The sequence below is a fragment of the Pleurodeles waltl genome, chromosome 2_2 (genome assembly GCF_031143425.1).
Source record: "Pleurodeles waltl isolate 20211129_DDA chromosome 2_2, aPleWal1.hap1.20221129, whole genome shotgun sequence".
Classification (NCBI taxonomy): domain Eukaryota; kingdom Metazoa; phylum Chordata; class Amphibia; order Caudata; family Salamandridae; genus Pleurodeles; species Pleurodeles waltl.
This window is the reverse complement of record NC_090439.1, coordinates 259,503,444-259,527,386: the sequence shown is the minus strand read 5'-3', so window position 1 is coordinate 259,527,386 and position 23,943 is coordinate 259,503,444. Positions and strand designations below refer to the sequence as shown.

At 42.6% G+C, this 23,943-nt stretch overlaps 1 protein-coding gene across 1 annotated transcript in view; it reads right to left on the bottom strand.

Annotated features, from left to right (window-relative positions):
* MTRR (5-methyltetrahydrofolate-homocysteine methyltransferase reductase) overlaps positions 1 to 23,943 on the bottom strand; it is a 543,648-nt gene that overhangs the window by 313,361 nt on the left and 206,344 nt on the right. Inside the window, exon 8 of the mRNA XM_069219713.1 lies at positions 9,847 to 9,935. Within this exon, the coding sequence (XP_069075814.1) occupies positions 9,847 to 9,935 (89 nt within the window). The remainder of the gene's footprint in view (positions 1 to 9,846; positions 9,936 to 23,943) is intronic.

Sequence of the window (23,943 nt, the reverse complement as noted above, 5' to 3'; positions counted from 1 at the left end):
GTGCCTATTCCGGCACTTCTGCTGGTGCTGCTTGCTCCTGAGTGGGCTCCTTGTCTTGCTGGGTGCCCCCTCTGTCTCCTCACGCAATTGGCGACATCCTGGTCCCTCCTGGGCCACAGCAGCATCCAAAAACCCTAACCGCGAACCTTGCAGCCAGCAAGGCTTGTTTGCGGTCTTTCTACGTGGGAACACCTCTGCAAGCTTCTTCACGACGTGGGACATCCATCCTCCAAAGGGGAAGTTCCTAGTCCTCTTCGTTCTTGCAGAATCCACAGCTGCTACCATCCGGTGGCAGCTTCTTTGCATCCACAGCTGGCATTTCCTGGGCATCTGCCCACTCCCGACTTGATCGTGACTCTTGGATTTGGTCCCCTTGTTCCACAGGTACTCTTGTCTGGAAATCCATTGTTGTTGCATTGCTGGTGTTGGTCTTCCTTGCAGAATTCCCCTATCACGACTTCTGTGCTCTCTGGGGAACTTAGGTGCACTTTACACCTACTTTTCAGGGTCTTGGGGTGGGCTATTTTTCTAACCCTCACTGTTTTCTTACAGTCCCAGCGACCCTCTACAAGCTCACATAGGTTTGGGGTCCATTCGTGGTTCGCATTCCACTTCTAGAGTATATGGTTTGTGTTGCCCTCATTGCAATCTACTGTAACTGTACATTGCTTGCATTGCTTTCTATTGCTATTACTGCATATTTTTGGTATTGTGTACATATATCTTGTGTATATTTGCTATCCTCATTCAGAGGGTACTCACTGAGATACTTTTGGCATATTGTCATAAAAATAAAGTACCTTTATTTTTAGTATATCTGTGTATTGTGTTTTCTTATGATATTGTGCATATGACACCAGTGGTATAGTAGGAGCTTTACACGTCTCCTAGTTCAGCCTAAGCTGCTCTGCTAAGCTACCTTTTCTATCAGCCTAAGCTGCTAGACACCTCTTCTACACTAATAAGGGATAACGGGACCTGGTGCAGAGTGTAAGTACACCTTGGTACCACTACAAACCAGGCCAGCCTCCTACAGGTACTAGGACCAGAGTTGGGACTGTGGCACTACTACCATAGCTAGGAATGAGGCACTAAGACCGAAATTGAAAATGAGACAGTAGGGCTAGATTTGGGAATATAATCCTATGGCTGGCGCTGGGATTCTGGCACTAGGAGTGAATCTGAGACTGAGACACAAGGTATAGATTTTGAATTGAGACACAAAGGCCAGATTTTCAACCGAGACACTGGAGCCAGAGTTGGGGATGAGGCATCAGGATCTGGTCCTAGAGCATCATTCCCAACTCTAGATAGGAATTGGGTATTGGGGACGGAGAGGAGAACCAGGCACTAGGGCCACTGCTGGGAACGAGGTACCAGGGCCAAAATTAAGAATAAGGCACTAGGACCAGAATAGAAAATTAGGCTTTAGAACCTCACTGTGAAAAAGGCATTAGGACCAGATAGCAGCAATTGAGAATAAGGTGCCATAGCCAGAGTTGGCAATGGGGCACTAAAGCTAGAATTCACAATATTGGGAAGGGCACTACGTCTACAAATATAGCCACTCCCTCTGCCAACCGTGCTGCAAGTGGGACATAAAGCAACAACAGTGCACCACACTGATGCTGAGCAGGGGAGCAGCCACAGGGGAGACGTTGCTCATCACAGTGGGCCGCTAGATATGAGCCCACGCAGAGGTGAAGTGGCTGGGAAGTGACAACTGCCGAATTCAAGGGTGTTGATCGTATCCTCCAGGTGAACGATGGTTTTAGAAACAGCAGAGTTCTCTTTATTTACTACAGACTTACTCTTTCCGTGGTGCGACGGCCAGTGCCTGGAGAAAGCATGGAAGGGGAACAGATTTTTCAGACCTGAGTAGGGATGAATTATTCAACACAGTGGACGAGGAACTGGAGGCGCTGGAGGAGAGGGAGAGTGGACATATTCAGAGTATTTCTACAAATGCACATTTGCTGATAAAGGCACACATTCAAGGAAGAACCCAAAGCATAGCTGATTGCATCCCATGAAAACTGGATGTACGGTCTACTGCAACATTGAACATTGTTTTCATAATACAGACATCATGCATTTTGGACTTAAGTGTTTTCTAGGCCTCACAGTTGTGAGTGAGCTTCATGCTTATTAAGACAGTGTAATATGCAGTGATTAAGTGGTTCTGCCATTCTGTGAAAAAAGAAAAAGTCATAGTGTCCATCTTGCAAGTTCAATGACTTAAGGGGCTACTTGCTCAGAAATAGGTTTGTTGTTGAACTCAATGAGGGCTCAAATGCCTCCAAAACCACAAGCAAAAGCTCAGAAGCAAATGCTGTTTTTCGAGGCAGCGATGGGGGCAAACAGACACAGTGAAACAGAGATGGTGGAAGTCACGCTGAATACGCTGATGGGAGAACTGGCCCTGATTAAGTTACCCATAGGTGAAGTGAGGAGAGGGACAGCATGGCAGCAATCACAACTGAGGGGAAAACTATAATGTACTGAACTACTACAGTTTCAGACATCGGTAACACAATGGATCAATGATTGACAGAAGTCGACAAACAACTAGATTGTGTCAATAATAACCCTGACTGGGAGCAGGAGATATGGCACCTCTCTAAAAAGTTAGCGAAAATACAGAAGCCAGCATAACAATATAGGCATCATGGGAGTTCCTAAAGGCTTGGAAAAAGAGGACATGGTGAGGTTTCTTGCAAGAACATTTTGCAGTACAACTTTCACCACCCCCAGTGAAATTTCAAAGAGCCAGCAGGATCAACTCCTGAAACATGCCAAAACTGGACTACATCATGACCCTTTATGGCCTTTCTGATCGTCACCAACAGGCCAGGTAGATGACTGGCTTAGCCAAGCAGCAGAATGGCCCATTCAAACTCAAGGAACACAACATTTTCATTGCACTAGATATTTTTCTTGAAAAGTTGACAAACAGCAGGAAAACTTCCATGATTTGCACCAGAGTCGCTGAAAACTGGACACAAGGTATGGGTTGCTCGCACCCAACGAAATGCTGATTATAAACAATGGAAGGACCAGAGGGTCTGAAGAGCCGGAAGACTTAGAACAATTTCTTGACACTTTAGGTGGTCCTGGCATGGACAGAACTTCAGATGGTTCTTAACTTGGAAAGCAAAAGACCCTGAAGCAAATAGGAAATCTCAATCGGTTTAGGGCTGGTGCTTCACGAGTCGACACTGACAGACTGGAAGCTGTGGTAAGAAGTTGGTCAGAGAAAGACTGCTCCGATGATCAAAGAAGGGACAGAAATAAGTTTAGATCTCCTCTAAAAGCCTGATTTCGACCATGCTGGGTTAGACTGCAGATTATGTCATATGGGCGTCCCCGGAGAGACTAGAAATATTTACTGTCTTCTTTCTTTGTCTGTGTTGCTCCTCCTTTCCTTATTCTCTTCCACTCTTTTTGTTATTCTATTTCACACATTTCTGTGATTCATACCTTGCTTCTTATGTGCTAATGATGCCTTTGTTATGTTCATATTACAGAATTGTACTCCATTAGCGGGGTGAGCTGCAAGTAGAGTGTAATGCCCACTTGTTTAAAGTTAGTTCATAGTGTGCCAGGTTCTGTTATTGCTAATTTACTGAGGGAAAGTATTGTTGCACATTTTGCTACACCGAACCAATAGTGGATATAACCTGAACCATTATGTTAGAAACGTACTTTTGCAATACACCCTCATATCTCACAAGTTCTATGGTTAGGTCATTCAGATCTAGCCCTGCACCCTTTGCATCTTAGGAGTTGGGCAACTTGATGGTTAACTACACTGTTTGCAGACTTCAGTTACCATAAGGCCAACCACAAATATGAAAGAACTAGTTATTCTTCCTCTGAACGAAAATGGCTTGACACGAACGAGGGTTCGATGGACTCCCCTGCCATACTTTGGGAGGCCTTTAAGACGGTCCTTAGGGGTCAGGCACAGGCCATGATTGGGGGTAGGAGGAAAGAACAACACCTGCAGATCATGGAATTGGAGCACAATATAGCCACCCTAGAGGTCTGTTCCTGCTCTAGAGATGGGGCAGGAGGGGAGCTGATGCACCAGCTGCGACTCAAACGATACGATTTACGCACTCTGGCCGAGCGACAGGCTCGGGCATATGCCCTGGCGTTACAATGCCGTTTACATGATGTCGGGGACAAGGGGGCAAGTTGCTGGCCTGGCTAGACACACGCGACCAGGAGCGCTCCTGGGTTCGGACTATAAGGAACAAATAAGGAACGGACTGCGAATCTGGTGAGTCGATAGTGGAGGCGTTTGCTGCCTACTATAAGGAACTTTATACCTCAGTGTCTCGGATGACGGAGGAGGACTGCTCGGACCTCCTGTGGGACATTCAGCTGCCGACACTCTCGAAGTCTGAAAGACAGGATTTGGAGACCGACGTCAAGGAGGACAAGGTCACAGATGCGATGAGGAGGCTGCAGTCGGGTAGGACGGCGGGACCAAATGGACTGCCGGCGGAATTGTTTAAGTGCCTGGGCAGTACAGTGATGAAGCATATGTTGGCCATGTTCAAAGAAGCAAGGTAGGTGGGACGGCTGCCGCTGGATGAGCAGATGAGCCATCTCCCTACTAAATACAGAGGTTAAGGTCCTAGCAAAGGTCTTGGCATCCAGGCTAAGCGTAATTATTATTAAACTGATGCATCCAGACCAATCGGGCTTCATGCCCTCCAGGTCCACACAACTGAACTTGCGGAGGCTGTATGGTGTCCTGCATATGACGGAGGACCTGGGTTTGGAGCAGACGGCATTGCTGTCCTTAGATGCCTTTGATAGTCGGGAATGGCCCTATGTTTTTGCAGTGCTTCAAAGATTCCGGTTTGGCCCGCGTTTTTTGTCATGGATTCGATTACTATATCGGGATCCGGTGGCACGGGTAAGAGCCAATGCGGCGTTGTCACGGCCCTTCTCCCTTAATAGGGGCACCCGGCAGGGGTGTCGCTATCCCCTACCCTCTTTGCTCTGGCACTCAATCCGCTTGCGGCCTGGATCCGGCAGGAACCATTGATCTGGGAATAGACTTGGGTGCAACATGGGAGGAACGCATTTCTTGATATGCGGATGACGTCCTGCTGTTTGTGACTCGACCTGAGCGGTCAATTGACAGGATAATGCACATTTTTGATCCATTTGGGGACTATTCCAGGTACCGGATTAACTGGGAGAAATCACTAATGTTCCCACTGGCCGGGGTCCACCCGATCTGCCCCTGGGCTGTGACGTACCGGTCTGTGAAGCAGGTTTCAGATACGTTGGAATATATGTTACCAGGAACTCAGAGAGTTTTTTTAAGGAAAATCTACAGCCCCATCTAGATAGGCTCCGCGGGGACCAGGCTCACTGGAGGGCACTGCCCCTGACCTTGATGGGCCGAGCCGCACTCCTCAAGATGATGACATTGCAGCGCCTCTTGTATGTTTTTCAAAACACCTCCTATACAATACCCTCAGAGGTATTCAGGAGTATAGACTGTGAGATGAGGTGCTTATTATGGGACGGTGGCTGCTCCCGGGTGGCACTGGCGAAATTGAAGCTTGGGGTGTATGAGGGTGGGTTGGCCATTCCGGATCCCATTCGCTACTACTTGGCGACACTACTGGTTAACATTAATGACTGGGTATTTGCGTACCTAGAAGATCCGGCCTTCCGGATTGACAGACAGATGATGGGGAGGGGGGATATGAATCTACCCTCTATACTAGAAGGAGTGTGCGATCGCTGCCGGCCCACACTGCGACAGTGGTGAGGGCCTGGCAGGAGGCTAAGCGTTACTTGGGTTGGGGCTCCACTCTGACAGCACGGACCCCCCTGTGGTGCAGTGATTCGTTAAAAGATTTGAGGTCACTGGGTGGATCCGTAAATGGTCATTGGTCGTGATTGAACATCTGGGGGATATTGGAGGGGCCAGGCGATTATTTTGTTTGAGGACTTACAGAAAGAATACGAAATGGCGGGAGCAGAACGGATCAGGTACCTGCAACGGCGTCACGCCCTGACTCAATATGTTCCAAGAAACAAGCAGCTGCCGGAGGTGGCTTCTCTTGAAGATCGACTCATGGTGGAGCCACTCGAATCGAAGGCGATCTCTCTGTTGTATAAGAAACTACTGAACAACTCGTCAGACCCGATGATGTCCCTACGGGCAAAATAGGAGTCAGACTTGGGCACACTTCACGATGAGGACTGGGAGGCAGTGAGACAGACTCCCAGGGTGGTGGCAATTAAGACACAACTTAGATTAATACAACTTAGGATCCTTCACAGGGCATACTATTCTAGGGTGGTATTGTATAAGATGGGGAGGACGTAGAATACACAGTGCCTATGATGATGCGGAATGGAGGGCACCTTCTTACATATTTTATGAACTTGCCCCAGAGTGCAGACTTATTTGCAGGGGGTGACTGGAGAGGCCTCCCGGGTTTTGGGCAAGATGGTCCTGCTAGATCCTGGTCTACTGCTCTTAAAGATAGAGGGGGAGGAACACTGGTCGAGACAGCAGGCCACATGGCTGGCAATAGCGGCTGTAATTGGCAAGCGCAGCATAGCAAGGCTGTGGGGCACGGAGTCCCCGCCAACTATTCAGGAGTGGAGGACAGACCTGGACAGGTGTTGCAAAGCGGAAAAAATAATACATGAAAGTAGGGGGTGCCCGAAAGAATGGTGCAAAATCTGGGATGGGTGGGGGCCTACAGGGGAAAGGATTGATCCGGTGGGTGCTTGGCTGCAGGGGGTGTGACAAGTGGGTGGTTGCTCATTTACTGTTTGTTAACAAGGGGGTGTTTCTCTATGTTGCTAAATGGGATACTACACTGTTTGTTTTCCTCACTCTGATTCACTCTTAAAAGAGGGGTTATTAATGGTCGCATGTTTCAAGATGCTATGGCTGTTTTATCGGTTAATAAAAAGAATTTGAAAAAAGAAAATGGCTTGACGCATTATATTAAAAGGAAAGACTATAGCGTATCTGGTACATAAGCATCCTGCAATCACTTTAGTTCAAGAGACTCATTTGTCTCCCTCGGAGGCTAATTACTTGAGCAAGGATTGGATTATCAATGATCTGAACATATGGGAATGTCTTTATTACCTCAGACTCCAAAACCCCTGTAATGATCAAGAAAATGGTAAAACATAAGTTTGGTAGTGCCTTATAGTATTCCCGTGCTGGGTATAACCCTCAGATGAAAAATAAAAAATATTAATGAAGTTAGTTGGAGGTACCGGCACTTGAAATTAGATTGTATATACTGATTAATTAGTACTATTCAAAATCATAGGTAGTAGCCAACATTATTCACAAATGAGAAAATATAAGGTGTTAACAATAAGTTATGTATTCATCCAATTTTGTTTGATAATGATGTCAATAGACATTGTTAGACGCAAAACCAAAAATACAAACAAACACAAAATAAAATAAGTTCAGTTCTTCAAGTATATTGTTTAATTATGATGGCTTGTACATTTTGTATTAAAACCCTTCATTACGCTTTATGGCTGGTTGATTATAGGTTCAGCCACCACGTGTTTCGCCCCTTGAGGGCTCCCAGGCCAGGGGCTTTTCAAGGCTGAAAGTAAACAGTGCTCATGCAATATTTCTTAATGTAGTAACACTGTACTGTACTTCATTACAACATATAGTTGTGCAAGTGATCACTCTAGTGACTCAGCAAGTGTGACAGGTGTGAAATAAAATCTGGTCAGATGAGCACTCAGTGACATGCGCAGCAGTGTGATTTGAAGATTTCATATTGGTCACTAACTATTTGGGAAAAGGCTATAACAGAGTAAGAAATAAAACAAATGGAAACGTTCGGAGACAAAACAAAAGAAGAAAGTGAGGAAGGGAGATAAAAGATGTGAAGATTTCAAATTGGCCACTAACTATTTGTGAAAAGACTAAACTAGAGAAAGAAATAAAAAAATGTGAAAGTCTGGAGAAAGAACAAAAGAAGAAAAGGAGGAAAGGAGATAGAATAGGTACAGCTGGTGTCAGTATCATACGTACATTGTTTTCAGACATCCTGAAAAATAGGTAATCCATATGCGACAAGCACTGAAAGCGAGGGGGGTGGAATCTAGCGCAGAGTAGAAGGAGACTGGCAGAAGCGGACAGGGTAAGAGGGTTATAAACAGTCTTATGCGATTCTCATTGGATATCACATTAATGAAGTGAATATAATAATGATGGGTTAAAGATTTCAAGGTCCAGATAAATAGCCTGTAAGGACTAAATGTAGATAATAAATTCGAGGTAGGAAGAAATGCATTATTCTGAAAAAAGACAACACCAATAAGTTTAAAAAGTAACCACAAGTAATGCATAATAGGTTAAGAGGTTAAAGGTGATGTCTATCAGTTAGCTTCAAGTAGGATAAACTGCAGACATAGATAAGTAATAGGAACAGGACTCGGTGAAGGCACAAACTCTCTTCAAAAATTAACATTTATTCCATTCCAAAACATCAGCAACAGAAGAGAAGTATACAACCTCTTTCAATTCTCTCTGCAACTGTTCTGTTTCCAGCTATCACCCACATTCAGGACTCAGCAGGAGAAGCTTACGGTACTTTAAATAACATGACACAACAGTCTCGCTCTAGGATTAATGTCAAGTGGCAAAAGCAATGTTTCTATTGTGGAAGAAGTAGAATTGGTAAGTCTACAAATTCTCAGTATTTGTTACTGTAAAAGTTACGATATAGAATATGAACCATGCACTATGTACCTTCGGTGTCTGTGGTAATATACACAGGTCGGTATAGGAAGACAAACCAAAAAACTCATAGTTATGGCTTCATAAACAATGAATGGGACACGTTAGCTCATCCGCACAATTGGTAAAGGGTAAGTCAATGGTACCGCATATCATATTATTCTTGACAATAATGACCCCAGGGGCTTAATTAGCGGTAGTAGTGGAAAAAGGTCAAGGATGGTTATAGTATGCTGCAGTCTGGATACTGGAGTATGTAGCATAAACTATGCTTATCATCATTTTGTTCTGAAAGGGGCCGGGCCACTGGGGTGACGTGCACTGAGGAGGGAGTGCTCAGCACTCCCCCTCAGAGCACATATGTGTTTGGCCAGCCAAACACACAGGGACAGTAGGCTGTCTCCAGCCCAGCAACTGGAGCCTGCTTTGAGCAGCAGCGGAAATGGCGCAGGGCAGGCTGGCAGCCTGTGCCTGCAGCAACGCTGGAAGGAAGAGCGGCAGGGGTCGGCAGATCAGGTAAGGTTTTTAAAAAAATAATAATTTAATGTACCCTGCCAATCCCTCTCCTCCTATCTCCCCTTTCCCTCCAAACCACGCCTCACCCGCCCAACCTTTTTAAGTGATGCGAGCCACGACTGGTCTGACACTGTACTCAACAGCTTTATTTCACTGTAACAAGGGTCATATCGTAGAATAACTTGAAGCCTCCCATCTTCCCCTTGCCAGAGTGCAGACCTATTTGTGCATCATTTTGTACTTTTTTCTCACCAATTTTGGTAGTACTCTCCTGGTGAGTAGGATATCTAAAACATTTCTGTAGTGAGATCCCATACCTTTACATCCGTTCAAAACCATAATACATTTAAACAATGCCAAGCCGTATGTTCACAATTGCTAAATGTTCTAGTTTTCATTATAAACAAATAAGTGCTGATTCGAAAGGGCTGCTAAGTTTTTTAAATAAATATTTAAGGGAATTTTAAAATTGCACACTCAATATGCACCTTCTAGATGTGCCAAAAATAGCTCAAAAGACCCACACGTTTTTGCTAATCATGCAAACAATACTGTACCTTTTTGGGAACTGCTCGTATTTCGAGACACCATGTGAGAATGAATTTCAAGCTATTAGTTACTGGAATATGCGGTGGAAGAGTTGCTCCTGTTAGTAAAATGAGAAATAACGGTGCAGGGACATTAGCTATATTACAAAGCAAGCCACCGTTTCACTTGATTAGAGATATCCTCGGAGCTTATCCCCGAGAAATAGTTAGTAACAACATTGTTTTGGTTAGAACAATAATTTATTTTACAAGTCTTTATAAACTGGATGTTCAACATCTAGTATAATCTGTCTGCAGGTACAAACAAGCACTGACAAAGTAAACAAGTTCGGCTTTCATGCGAAAATCAGTTAGTACAACACAATGCATTATATTTTGGTAATCACAACATGATATTTGATACTGTGGGAGTTTACATCGCTGCTCGTGATACGTGGTATTTGTAGCCTATATCTATATTTACTGAAAATAAACCAAAGGTTAAAGTAACGCCATAGGTGAATATGTCAGTGAGACTATTAATGTTTTGAACTAAAAAACCCACACAAATTCATCAGTTATAATTAGCAGAGCAAACTATAACTTGTGCCCCAACCATGCACTGCTTATGAGTGCGCATATTACAATCACATCATATGACATGTGCTATGACATCACTGATGACATCATCCAAAGAGTGTGTTAGTATTTTTTAGTTTACATAGTGGTGGGTAACTACCATATGACTTTCTTACCTAATTTTGTACAGCTTGTGTCCAGCTGAGTGTAAACATATACAAAACGCATATGCTCCTAATGCATCATAGTTGTGTAGTGGTATTGAACAAGTTACTTACATTCAGTAACAACTTATCTGGTAGAGAAGATATCTAGCTGCAGATTCCTTACCTTTGAATTTCCCTGGAGTCAGACTGGATTTGGGAGATTTTTCATGAGCAATACCCTTGCGTGCCAGTATATGGCGTCAATCAGCTCTGCGGCGTTGTGGCACCTATGCAGGAAGTGACGTTGCAGTCACTTATATAGGCACCACCTTGGTCCGCTGATGTCAGTTACTTTTTACACAAATTTCCACGACCCTAGACAAATCTCCACATGGTGGGGAGGATGGGTGGGTCGGTAAGGAATCTGCAGCTAGATATTGTCTCCAGATAAGGCTTTACCAAAGGTGAGTAACTTGTTCATATGATAGAAACTTTTACCCTCAAATTCCTTACCTTTGAATACGTACCCAAGCAATACCGTCCTTGGTGTTGGGATGCAGGCATGTTAGTTAAACTAGATGTTCTGCCAGACCGAACTGACAAAATGCCCATCTCTGAGGACCTGACTGTCGAGGCAGTAATGTTTGGTGAACATGTGCAGTGATGCCCACGTTGCTGCCTGGCAGATTCCAGGCCTATGACTTCATGTGCTAATGAAAGGCTGCAGCTTTGGATCTGGTTTAATGAGCCTGCAGGCCCTCAGGGGATTGCTTCTTGGCCAATGTGTAGTAGAGTTTGATGCAGAAAACGAACCATCGGGAAATAGTTTGTTTCTGCACCTCTAAACTTTTCTTTACACCAACCTATCCCAAGATGAGTTGATCATCCAACGGAAACTCTTTTTTGCTGTCAAGGTAGAAGAACAACGCTCTTTTTGGGTCCAGAGAATGTAGTTGTTCCTCTTCTTTGGAGGGATTTGGAAGTGCGTAGAAAGTAAACAAGGTGAAAGGCTAGCCCATATGAAATTGTGTCACCACTTTTGGAAGGAAAGAGGCCCTAGTGCGAAGGACTAGTTTGCCTGGAAACACAGTCAAGTAGGGAGGCTTGAATGACAAAGCAGCAGCTCACTCAACCTCCAGGAAGATGTTATCACCACATGAAATGCTGTTTTGAGTGTGAGCAGCCAGAGTGGACAATTTTGTAGAGGCTCAGTGGGAGCACATATTGAAAAGATAAGAATCAAATTAGAAATACTTCGTAATACTCTGTGGTGTATTTCTCATGAGAGTTTTACTGTCTGCAAACAGTGCGATACAGAGTAAACTGTCTCCATAGCGTAAACATTCTTTACAGTATCGACTTTCCCACTGATATCCACTTCTATTCTCACTGTAGGTTTGGTCACTGTGAGGGGTTTGATACAAGTCAAGAACATCAGTAGTAGGGCATTAGTTATGTAAAAGGGAAGAGTTTTTAGAGGAAGATGTTTTTCTCTCATCAGCTTTATACAGATTGAACACTGTGTGCGGTAGAGGGTTACCCTTTTATCTGGAGCTGTTAGTCAACATGAACTAGGCTACCCATGAAGTGTATGGTATAGGATCAATGGGATATAACACATAAGTCTGATGTATCAAATATCGAATTTGATGGTCCAATTCTCCTGTCCTTATGAATGCCCAGTTCTTGGTTATGTGGTGGGTTATTAGTGGGGTATGGACCAGTTTGACCCAAGTCATGAATCAAGTTCCAAAAAGATAGATATCCCACTCATGAAGATCCGTATTGTCAAAGTTCCATCAAATTGGAATCAATAATGAAGCTATTCAATCATTGCTTTCAAGAAAGTTTCATTGATTGGTAGTAAGGTATCTAGGGTGTCTTAGTATTCCATGTAAAAATCTTGAACATATGATGAAAAACAGCCTTTATTTGTAATATCACCCCATTTGGCTTCATCAATTTGTTTATTAAGTATATCTACTTTATTTCTGTATTTTTCATATTCTTCTTGTGCTATGTCGATTAGTTGTTGTATCATATTACCGGAGGCTGTCTGCAAGTTTGCTTCCCACTGTTGAAGTTTTTCTTGAGATGTGGTTTCAATAGGAAGAAAAATGAATATTCGTAAGCCTCTAGGTATTAGGTCATGTTCAAGATATTTTTTAAGTGAGACAACCTCCTACCATTTAGAAGTCTCTTTTTTAACTGCTCATTCCAAAGCTAGGAAAGTATTTTTAGCAGAAAAAACATTTATGTGATTGGATCGATTCAGGCCAGCTCCAGAAGTGTTGAAGACTTGATCAAGGCATATAACACATGCTTGCTACAACTAAGGGAATTGCATCTGTGATCACAATAATGTTACTTCATATTTTTCTGAGCTATTTTGTACTTACTTTCAGGCCTCTAACGGCATGTACGTTTAGTAATGTATATAAAAGAAGCTTGATTGATGTGATAAATGTTGTCCTTTGAGATGTCATCAGTGATGTCACAGAACATGTCATGGGAGTGATGTAATACGAGAGGTCAAAAGCAGTGCATGGTGGGGCGCAAGTTATAGTTAGCTCTATATATTCACTGAAAAAAACACTGTTTATAGTTAGGTGATGATCAGTAACAGCATTACATTTTTTAACTAAAAAAAAAATCAGAAATCCAACAGTTATAGGTAGCAGCGCTAACTAGAACTTGCGCACCCGCCATGCATTGCTTATGACCACACATATAACATTACTCATTACATATTGTATGACATAAATTATGACATCACTGATGACATCTCAATTGACATTACTGATGACATTATCTAAACTTCATTTTCCCGCCATCTTGGTGTATTAATTTGTAATACACAACTCACAGTTCACCTTAGTAATCAACCACAGATACATGGGGAGCCCTCATTGAATATGGTGTTCAATCTGTATACAACTGTGCAGAGAAAGACAAAATAGTGAATGCCAATTCCAAAACAAATGCCGTAATATGGACAGCTTCTATCTTTTATCTGGATCACACCCCTGGCACATACCAAACCTACACTAAGAAATGAAGTTGATATAAATAGAGAACCAAGTACTGTAAACAGTGTTTACACTATAGAGAGAGTTTGTTTTACACCTCTACGTTTACAAACAGTGAAACTGTAAGAGTAAAGCAATACTTAATTGCTATACGTAAATGCAACCCCCTGGAGCGCATGGCCTTTGCCCGTGTGCAGCGGAAGTGTTGGCTGCAGGGCCTGGTCTGTGGACTGTGGCCAGGACATGCAGCCAACTCCTCCCCATACAGCCAACCACACATTGCCCTCAGCCATTGGTAGTGCACAGTGGGCCCTATTCCCCCAGTCAGTATATTCAAGGGGGAGAGGGGCATAACCCCCCCCCAAAGGCCGATCTCAGCCCCAGAGACCCCAGCCTGCTTCCATATATCTTTTTTAATTTTTTGTTTGTTTTCCGGTGGTCCACTGCCTGCTCAAAAATGAGCTACTGAGTCGCATTTTGCTTTTGGTACACTGTAAAAAACAAAAAATGCTATGCACATCTGGCCTAAAGTGTCTAATTTAAACACAAGTTGAGTCTATTTGTGTTCAGTAAAAATCAACATTGCCATCTAGTGACTAGAAAACAAAACTGTTCTGAGAATGAATTCAATGAAGTAAAATCATCATCTGGTTCTATTTTGTTTGAAGGAAGAAATCAGTTCTGCAATTAATGCGAGAATAAAAGAAACGGCAGGGAAATAGATAATTATATTGTAATCACCAGGTAACCACACTCAAAAATTCTTGCACACAAGCTTTGGGTGGATATATTAATGTCATTCTCAGATTCTAAATTTACGATTCCCAATCTATCATTTTTTCTGGAAATAAACCTGCATGTACACGTCTGTATAGAAAGGCAGATAGCCAAGAAATAGTCTGTTAACCAACAGGTAGGTTTCATTCTAAATATGTATGGCCACAAAAATAATATAGAAGTAGTAATGAGTGTTTTATCTTCTTATTTATTTATCGACCATTGAATCCATTACTGGCTACTGACTTCTCTATCCCTCGCTCTTTTCCCCGGGATTCTCTGCACTCTAGTATAGTTATTGGAGGTTGAAATTCAGTAGGCTAAGGTGTTCATATTTTCCAGCAGTCCACGATTTCCCTGCGGTAGACCTAAGGTGTGAAAATCTCTACAGATATGACAGATTAGGAAGCTTAAATTATAAACCACTACCTGGGTATAATGGAAGGTGAAGGTTTCACCTTAAGTGATATGGGGAAACTATGAAAGCAAATGCAAAATGATCTCTCTGCCCCTTCCCATGGAGTAGGTAAGCTACACGCCTCCCAAGAGCCTCTTCTTTGTCCACCTTCATTAGCAGCACAAGATAGAGCTAGTGGTACCAGTGAGGAGCATGAGGTTTATACCTTTAGTTATGCCGGCTACTTCCATTTCTTTGACCCCACCAGAGAGAAATGGCAGGGATCCCAGACGTTAAATGTCTCTTTGACACAATGCAGTTTGCATTTTGTTTGTTAATCTACACTTTTCTCTATTTCAGTGTCTAAAGTTGTATTAATTCTCTTTTGTCTTACAGTCTTCCGGAATATGCAGCTTTGTGGTCAATGCCTTTAGTCTCTAGGGGCAGCCTCTTTATACATTTATGATGCATTCTGCAAAGAAATTAAGAACATTTATAAGAAGAACACGAACTCAATCTGTAGATAGCAAATTACTGGAATTAAGCCAGGGAAAGAAGGATTTATTACATTAGCTGGTCTAATTTAACCGTTTGGTGACTGAGGCAGAATGGCCAGTAGGAAAACTAGATGCACATTTCTACCGTTGGTTGAATGCGGTATTAAAACATTTGTTATCTCAGGTTCAAAATAGACTTCCTGAATTTGAATAATTAGTGGTTTTAGTTCTTCAGACTGATCACAGACTCAATGAAAGAAAGGAGGAGAAAAGACAATGCTAGTATAAGAAATTTTATCGAACACTAGAAAATACTGATCCCAAACCTAGGTCTGCTTCCCCAGAAACAATACAAATTGGAGCTATAGAACCCACTCTGATGCCAGATGAAGGAGAAAAAAGACGTAAGAATCACTTGTGCCTATATTGAAGTTCTAATAATTACTTCATTGTGAAACTGTACAAAGAAATGAGTAACAGAGTGGTCGGGAAACGAGGCTGCCTAGCACTGAAAGGAATCTTGGGTGCTTCTTCAGAAGTTCTTTCTGATGTTATAGATTTACCAACTACACAGATGGATACATCTCACATGTTTTTAACTGTACCCATATTCTCTGATAAAGAAAAATAATGTGGTAATTGCACTAGTAGATTCTAGAGCTACATGAGTATTTGCAGACTCGGGATTCGCTAAGAAAATGAGGTGGTCTAAAATGAAGAAAGACAAGGCGTGCATCGTTAGGGCAGTTGATGGTAAAGAAAGAACATCTGGACCTTTCACTTATTGTTCAGCCCAGTTTACAATGGTGCCTAAGGGTGGTCATCATTAGCGCATTAGTTTTGATTTAATTGATGCACCTCAATATCAAATTATGTTAGGGCTATAGCGGTTAAAACAGCATTATCCAGACAGACTAGGAAAATACAGCTGTGCCTTTTATGTCAAATTCCTGTAAATCTGTATCTTTGGCAGAGAAAGGACAGGAAAAAGAAGAAAGATGAGTCAATTTCCATACTGTATCATCTGAGATTTCTCTAACTCACTCATCAGATTCTTCACATATTCCTTCATAATATTGGGATTTTTCTGATGTATTTAGTACGACGGGGCTGAAACCTTACTGTCGCACCGCACATTTTTGTCACAGATAGATCTCATACCTGTGGCTCAATTGCCATGCTGTCCATTTATGCACTCAGTGAAAAATGAACTATAAATCAGCATAAATACTTGGATGAATATCTAGCTAATGGTTTTATCCAGCCATCTAGCTCTCCAGTAGCATCACATATTTTGTTTAGACCCTAAAAAGGAGGTGAGGACTTGCATAAACTACTGTGCACTGAATGGAATCGCAGTCAAGAACAGGTACTCTGTTCCATTGATTCCTGTCTTACTGGATCAATCAAAAGGGGCTTGACTCTTCACAAAATTAGAATTGAGGGTAGGACCTATCATTTGGTCAGGATAAGACAGGGTGATGAGTGGAAGACGGCCTTTCAGATCATGTTTGGCCGCTACGAATATCAAGATATGCCCTTTGGACTGTGTAATGCTCCAGCTTCTTTCCAGTTTTTTTAAATCAATGAAGTGTTACACAAGGTTTTGGACAAATTTCCAACTGTATATCTTGATGATATCTTGGTATACCCCACAACATATCACGAACCTCAGTAGCATGTGACAACAATTTTAGAACTATTAAGACAAAATGGTCTTTATGATAAAGCCAAGAAGTGTTGCTACAATCAAGTTAAAATTGTTCTGTTTTTTGTATTTATTATAACATAACTCAGAAATCCAATGCATGCACAGAAAGTTGAAGATATCTTGACCTAGCCCTCACCTATTTCCAAGGGCGCAAATATATTCCTGGGATTTGCCAATTTTGTAATAGTTTCATTCATACGTAATCACATTTAGTCACCCCCATTACTAGAACCAGTAGGAAGGTAACTGTTTCCCTTGACAGCAGAGGCAAAGGTAGCATTTTAAGAATTAAAGACGACATTCACCTGAGCCCAATTACTGAGACATTCTGACACCACACGTTGATGCATCTGACACTGCTATTGTGGCTATTTTGACATAGAGGTACCATGAGACAGGGCAGGTACATCCTACTGCCTATTATTCTCAGAAAATGAACAGCATAGAATTGAATTACACCATTACTGAAAAGAAAATATTGGCTATTAAGAGGGCTTTGGAAGAGAGTCTGCATTATTTGAGGAGTACCAAGACCCCAGTAATTGTGCACGCTTATCGTAAGAATCTAACCTTTGAATCTGCAACAGCCACAATTCCTAGGATATTACGATGGCCACCATTTCTTTCACACTATGAATTCATTTTGATATACAGACCTGACAAGAAAAATGGGAAGGCAGATGCCTTGTCATGTCTAAATGGAGAAAAGAGAACAATCTCCTTGATTCCTATCATTGCATCAGACAAGATTATAGCGCTTACTAGCCAATAAGATATCTGTGATGAAATCAAACGTACAATGTCAACACAGGACATGGTTGGTTGGGTGTCACAAAACAAATAAGTGCATTACCAGTTCACCTTGCTACATAACTGCCTTGTATTTACCAAATGATTTGTTATGTACCAAGGCTTTCCAACAAACGTATGACTCTTGTCTGGCAGGACATTATGGAATTAAGAAAACTCTTGACTTATTGCAGAATATCTAATGGTGGAATAGCAGGGTTGATGATTTCATTAAGTATGTAAAATCTGTGCAATTTGTGCATGATGAAAGCATGATAAGACATAGGGCCTGATTTCGATTTTTGTAACTTAGTCAAAACTGTGACTGGTATCCCGTCTGCTGAAATATAAATCCCATAACAAATAATGGGATTTATATTTCAGCGGACAGGTTATCCGTCACAACTGTGTAACCCATCCGCCGAAATCTAAATCATGCTGTAGTCTAGGGGGTGATTACAAATAACTGACACTGCTTCCTTGCCATGGACAGTGGTTACCACAGATTTTTATCAGAAAATTAAGGTTATGACACTATTTTTATAATAGTTGATTGCTAGAACTGGGGTCTTTGGTTGGCAGTCAGTTTACTCCAAGTCCAAGCAGGGACCCTCACCCTCACTATAGTCAGGTTAAGCCACACACAATCCAAATTATCCTGTGCCCACCCTCTGGTAGCTTGGCACTGAGCAGTCAGGCTTAACTTAGAAGGCAATGTGTAAAGTATTCGTGCAATAAAACATGCAATAATACAGTATAAACACCACAAAAATATACCACACAGGTTTAGAAAAATATAGAATATCTATCGGAGTAGATTAATGTCAAAATTATCAAGATTTGATAAATAAATATTGAAATATGAATTTCAAGAGTTGTAAAATAATCTTTGGATAAGAAACAGACAATTAATGCTTAATGCTTGGTTTTTCCTGGTGTGCATCAAAAATTACATGCACAAGGACCACAGGGGAGGAGATTGCGTGGAAAAAGAGAGGGTGTGCGTTGGATTTTCCGGTGCCGACAGACGATCCATTATTTATTTTACTGCAACACAGGACTTGCGTAGTTTAGTCCGGGTTTCTCACTGCGGTGCAGGGATCTTCGGTGCACCAAGGGACGATGCACTGAAATTCTGGGCGTGCGGAGCAAAGTCACAGGCTTGCGGTATTTCAGTAGTGCGTTGGGGTTTCTGTTACACGGTAGGCGCTACGTTGATTCTCCACCCGTGAAGTCGTGCTGCGTTGATCCGGCTCGGCTGTGCGTCGATCCAGCGGGCTGAACGGCAAATTTCCGGTCACTGCACTGCATCGATCCTCACTCAAGTCGGGCTGCGTCGTTCCAGTTCGGCTGTGTGGTGATTTTCACGTCACAGTGCAGTCTGTGCGTCGTTTCCAGAAAGCTGTGCATCGAATTTTCAGCACACAAGGATTTCTTTTAGAAAGTGAAGTCTTTTTGGCCCTGAGACTTCAGCCACAGGATGCAAGCTCAATCCAAGCCCTTGGAAAGCACTTCTCAGCAGAGCCAGCAAGGCAGCAGGGCAACAGCAAGGCAGCAGTCCTTTACAGCAAAGCAGTCCAGGTGAGTCCTTTGTGCAGCCAGGCAGCTTTTCTTGGCAGGTTGCAGGTTCTGGTTCAGAGTTTCTTTCCTGGAGGTATCTTGTCAAGAAGTGTCTGGGTTGGTAGGGTCATGGACCCAGTTTATATACCCAAATGTTCCTTTGAAGTGGGGCAGACTTCAAAGAGTGCCTCAGAAGTGCACAAGGTCCCCTTTCAGTTCCATTCTATCTTCCAAGGTCCCAGTAGGGGGTTTGGCAGCCCATTGTGTGAGGGTAGGCCACTGTCCTTTGACATGTAAGTGTCAGGCCCTCCAACCTCCCAACCCAGGAAGACCAATTCAGTATGCAGATGTGTGCAGGTGTGAATGTGCATTCTGTGTTTGGGGTTGTCTGAGTGAAATGCACAAGGGAGCTGTCAACTAACCCAGCTAGATGTGGATTGTAAGGCACAGAAGGATTTAAGTGCAGATAAATGTTCACTTTCTAAAAGTGGCATTTCTAAAATTGTAATATTAAATCAAACTTCACCAGTCAGCAGGATGTTCTATTACCATTCTGGCCATACTAAATATGACCTTCTTACTCCTTTCAGATCAGAATCTACCACTCAAACAGTAGATGAGGATAGCCCTAATGCTAGCCTATGAAAGGAGCAGGCCTCACAGCAGTGTAAAATGAACTAAGGAGTTTTACACTACCAGAACATATAAAACTACACAGGTACATATCCTGCCTTTTACCTACATAGCACCCTGCCCTATGGGTTACCTAGGGCCTACCTTAGGGGTGACTTACATGGAGAAAAAGGGGAGTTTAAGGCTTGCTAACTACTTTTAAATGCCAAGTCGAAGTGGCAGTGAAACTGCACACACAGGCCTTGGAATAGCAGGCCTGAGGCATGGTTAAGGGGCTACTTATGTGGGTGGCACCATCAGTGCTGTAGGCCCACTAGTAGCATTTAATCAACAGGCCCTGGGCACATGTAGTGCACTTTACTGGGCACTTACAAGTAAATTAAATAAGCCAATTGGGTATGAGCCAATGTCACCATGTTTTAAGGGAGAGAGCATATGCACTTTAGCACTGGTTAGCAGTGGTAAAGTGTGCAGAGTCCTAAAACCAGCAAAAACAGTGTCAACAAGTGGAGGGAGGCAGGCAAAAAGTTAGGGGTGACCTTCCCAAGGCTGTCGGGTCTAACATGGATGTAGTAACTAAGATGGCTCATTTTGTTCCATTTAAGGGATTACCTTCCCCCAAGACTCCTAGTCAGTTATTCTTGCAGCATTTACTTCAAATGTATGGTTTACACTGTAAAATGATTTAAGATGGGGTGCAATTCGTATCCCAGTTATAGTCAGCTTTTTGTAGATCTCTAGGTGTCAAGGTAGCTTTGTCTTCTGCTCATCACCCCCAGACATATTTTCAGACAGAAAGAGTCAATGAGGAGCTAGAAAAGTATCTTCATTGCTATCTTACTGATCAAAATAGTTGAATTCAGTTACAGTAATTCTCTTCACAGCACTACAGGACAGATGCCATTTTTAACATGCCGGAATATCACCCCAGAAAACACGCTAATCTGCTACCGACACCTATAGAGAATCCCACAGTTACACGGACAAGGAGAACTGGAAAAACGGAAAAACGTAAAGCAACGTGCTGATTTCTAAATAACAATAAAAACTGTAAACTGATAATAAGAGAAACAAAAGCCCAAATTATGTACCTGGGTCTATGGTATGGATATGCTATGATACGGCTTTCAACTAAATATCAATCTGCATGGCAAACGTAAGGTCTTGCCCTGATTCATAGGACCATATAATGTACAGAAACATTTCAATCTAGTGACAGTGTGGTTGATGCTCCCTTTTTCATTACACGTGCATCCTGTATTGCATGCCTCCCTTTTAAAACCTGTTGTTCCTGGCAAAAGAGTTTGGAAAGTACCTCCCCCCGGTTATGTTAGAATCTGAACCTGAATAACAGATAGAGGCCTTTGAAGGCTTTTGTAACGTGTCATACTGTCCAGGGCAAACTGCAATATACATTGGACTGGAGGGATATAGTCCATAGGAGAGGTCATGTGAGTCTGCTTCTCAAGTCCATGCCCCTCGATTGATTACTATATGTAATCATAGTTATCCATTTAAGCTTGGCCCTGGCATGGGGATTTTGGGGTGGGGTGGCGGAAGACTGTTGGGACTCAGAAGTCATACATGCGGTTATATGTGAAATACACCCTCACTTAAATCAGAGGCAGTACGAGAAAGGTGGAATCACATATACTTGTTGCCTTAACATATGTTTCTCATAATTTGATTCCTCCAATTACTGCTTTATACATTCAGGAACCAAGAAAGTATTCAATATAGCTGAACTTCTATACGTCTGTGCGGACATGCTTTGTGTACCTCCGGATCTGTGGCCTACTGGTTCAGGCTTCAGTCACTTGTTGCATGCTACACTGTGGTGACTATTTAAACAGAGCTGGGATAGAGATCAGTGCTTCCCAACTATTGTTGCTGTGCCCGCTTCTGAAGGACAAAGCCATAATATCTGCCTTTCCTGATATTCTGCTTCAGGGAATGGTGACTGCTCATCTGAAAGAAAACAGGTTTTGTTTTTATGCCAATTATGTAAGGGTTGCTCCAGTTTCTGGATGCCATTATCTTTGTGGTTTTTTTGTATGAGTTACGGAGGCTGGAAGTAGGAAGTGTTGCTAATTACTTAAAGGATTGCTACAGATATGCTTTATATCTCTGTTTCATAATTTAAAAAGGTTGGAACTCAGGAAGCATTTTCAACACAAGTTGATTCTATTTGTGTTCGGGGAGGATCACCATTGCCATCTAGTGACCAAAAAGCAGAAATGTTCTAAAAAGAAATTCAATGAATGTAAAGATCAGGTTTGGTCCTATTTTGTTTGAAGGAAGAAACCTATAGCCGCGTGTGAAATAACAGTTCTGCAAATATTGTGAACATTAAAGAAATGTCATGGACATGCATAATTATATTTAAATCACCAGTTAACCATATTTAAGAATTCTTGCACACATGATTTAGATAGATATATTAATATCACTTTCAGATTCCAAGTTTATTATTCTAAATACATTTTGTATTCTAGATGTAAACTTGCATATACACATCGGTACAGAGAGGGAGACAGCCAAGAAATAGTATGTTAACCAGTAGGTGGGTTACATCCTAGATTTGTAGGACCACTGAAATAATACAGAAGTAGTGTTTATCTTCTTGTTTGGGTATTAACCATTGGATCCATTACTAGCTACTGTCTCCTCTATCCCTTACCCTTTCCCCTGGAGGTTCTCTGCACTCTAACATAGTTACTGGAGATTGAGATTTAGTGAGACAAGGTGTGGACATTCTTCAGCAGTCCATTATATCCCTGTAGTGGAATTCAGGTACGATAGTCTCCATAGCTGTGACATGCGACTGCTGTGAAGGATTCACTACTGACTCTGAAAGGTCTGTCGGCACCTGCAACATCGGTGGTGTCAGTGCCAACCTCCACATCCAGGTGTCCTGCATTGATCATGGTGCCATGTGGGGACTAGGACCAGGCCTCGGCCCCAGAGTCGGGTCTTACCCCGGTGAGAGATCGAAGGGCAGAGTCAGCATCAGGTACTGATCCTCCAGTGGTAGACCAACTGGAGGCCTCCTCAGAACCTTAGGTACCCGAAAGTTCTCTAGAGTGATCTGGTAGGGTACTGATTATTTGTAGTATGGCCTCTTTGAAGGCCTGTATCTGCTGTGGCGTCGGCGATGGGCCTGGGCCTCGAGCTGAATCAATATTAAAGATGGAATCAGCGTTCGAAGTCAGAGACCAAAACAGCAACTTAGAGGTACCCTAGGAGCCATGAAACTCCTTGTGACAGGAGTGGCAGGATAAAGGGAAGCCATGCTTTGACTTCTTGTGCCTCTTCTTCCTGATGATTTTTCAGTGGGAAGAACAGTGTTCATAGAATAAGCCTCAGGAACGAGAACACATCCGCACCCCTGCTTCGAGCAGGACCTAGCGTTTGGGTGATGCTCTGTGCCAAAGAGCTTAGTCACACTATCCTGAATGGCCTTTGGATTCATCCAAGTCCATTTGTCGCACAACGCTGAGCTGCGCAAGGAGCCCAAACACCAGAGACAGATCTTGAGCAGGACAGTCATCAACATTTGCTTCTGCCAATCATTGCAGGGCTTGAACTGTGTCGTTTTAGGATGATACAAGGTCCTTGTACACTGGAAAAATTTCAAAAAATCTTAAAAGTAAAGTCTGTCAGGCCAGATAGTATTTGAGCGAGCAAGTCCCGTATCCACCTAGAAGGAAAGGAACTGACTTCAGCATGTAGAAGTGATGTCTATGTAGAAGCCCTGACATCACATCTGGGGTTGGATGAATCCGACACAGAGCTGTACAATGGCACCTACTGAGGCACGAGGGATTTTCTCAGAAAATTCTCCGAATCCAGCCTGGCTTCTGGGAATATTCACAAGATGAGGAATTTGCAAGTAGAAAAATATCTAAATCCTAACAAAAACCCTTACTTCACGCATAATCTTAAAAAAAGACTTGGCTGTGAAGTAAATTACTACAATGTAAATGTAGTGAAACACCAATCTCAAAGT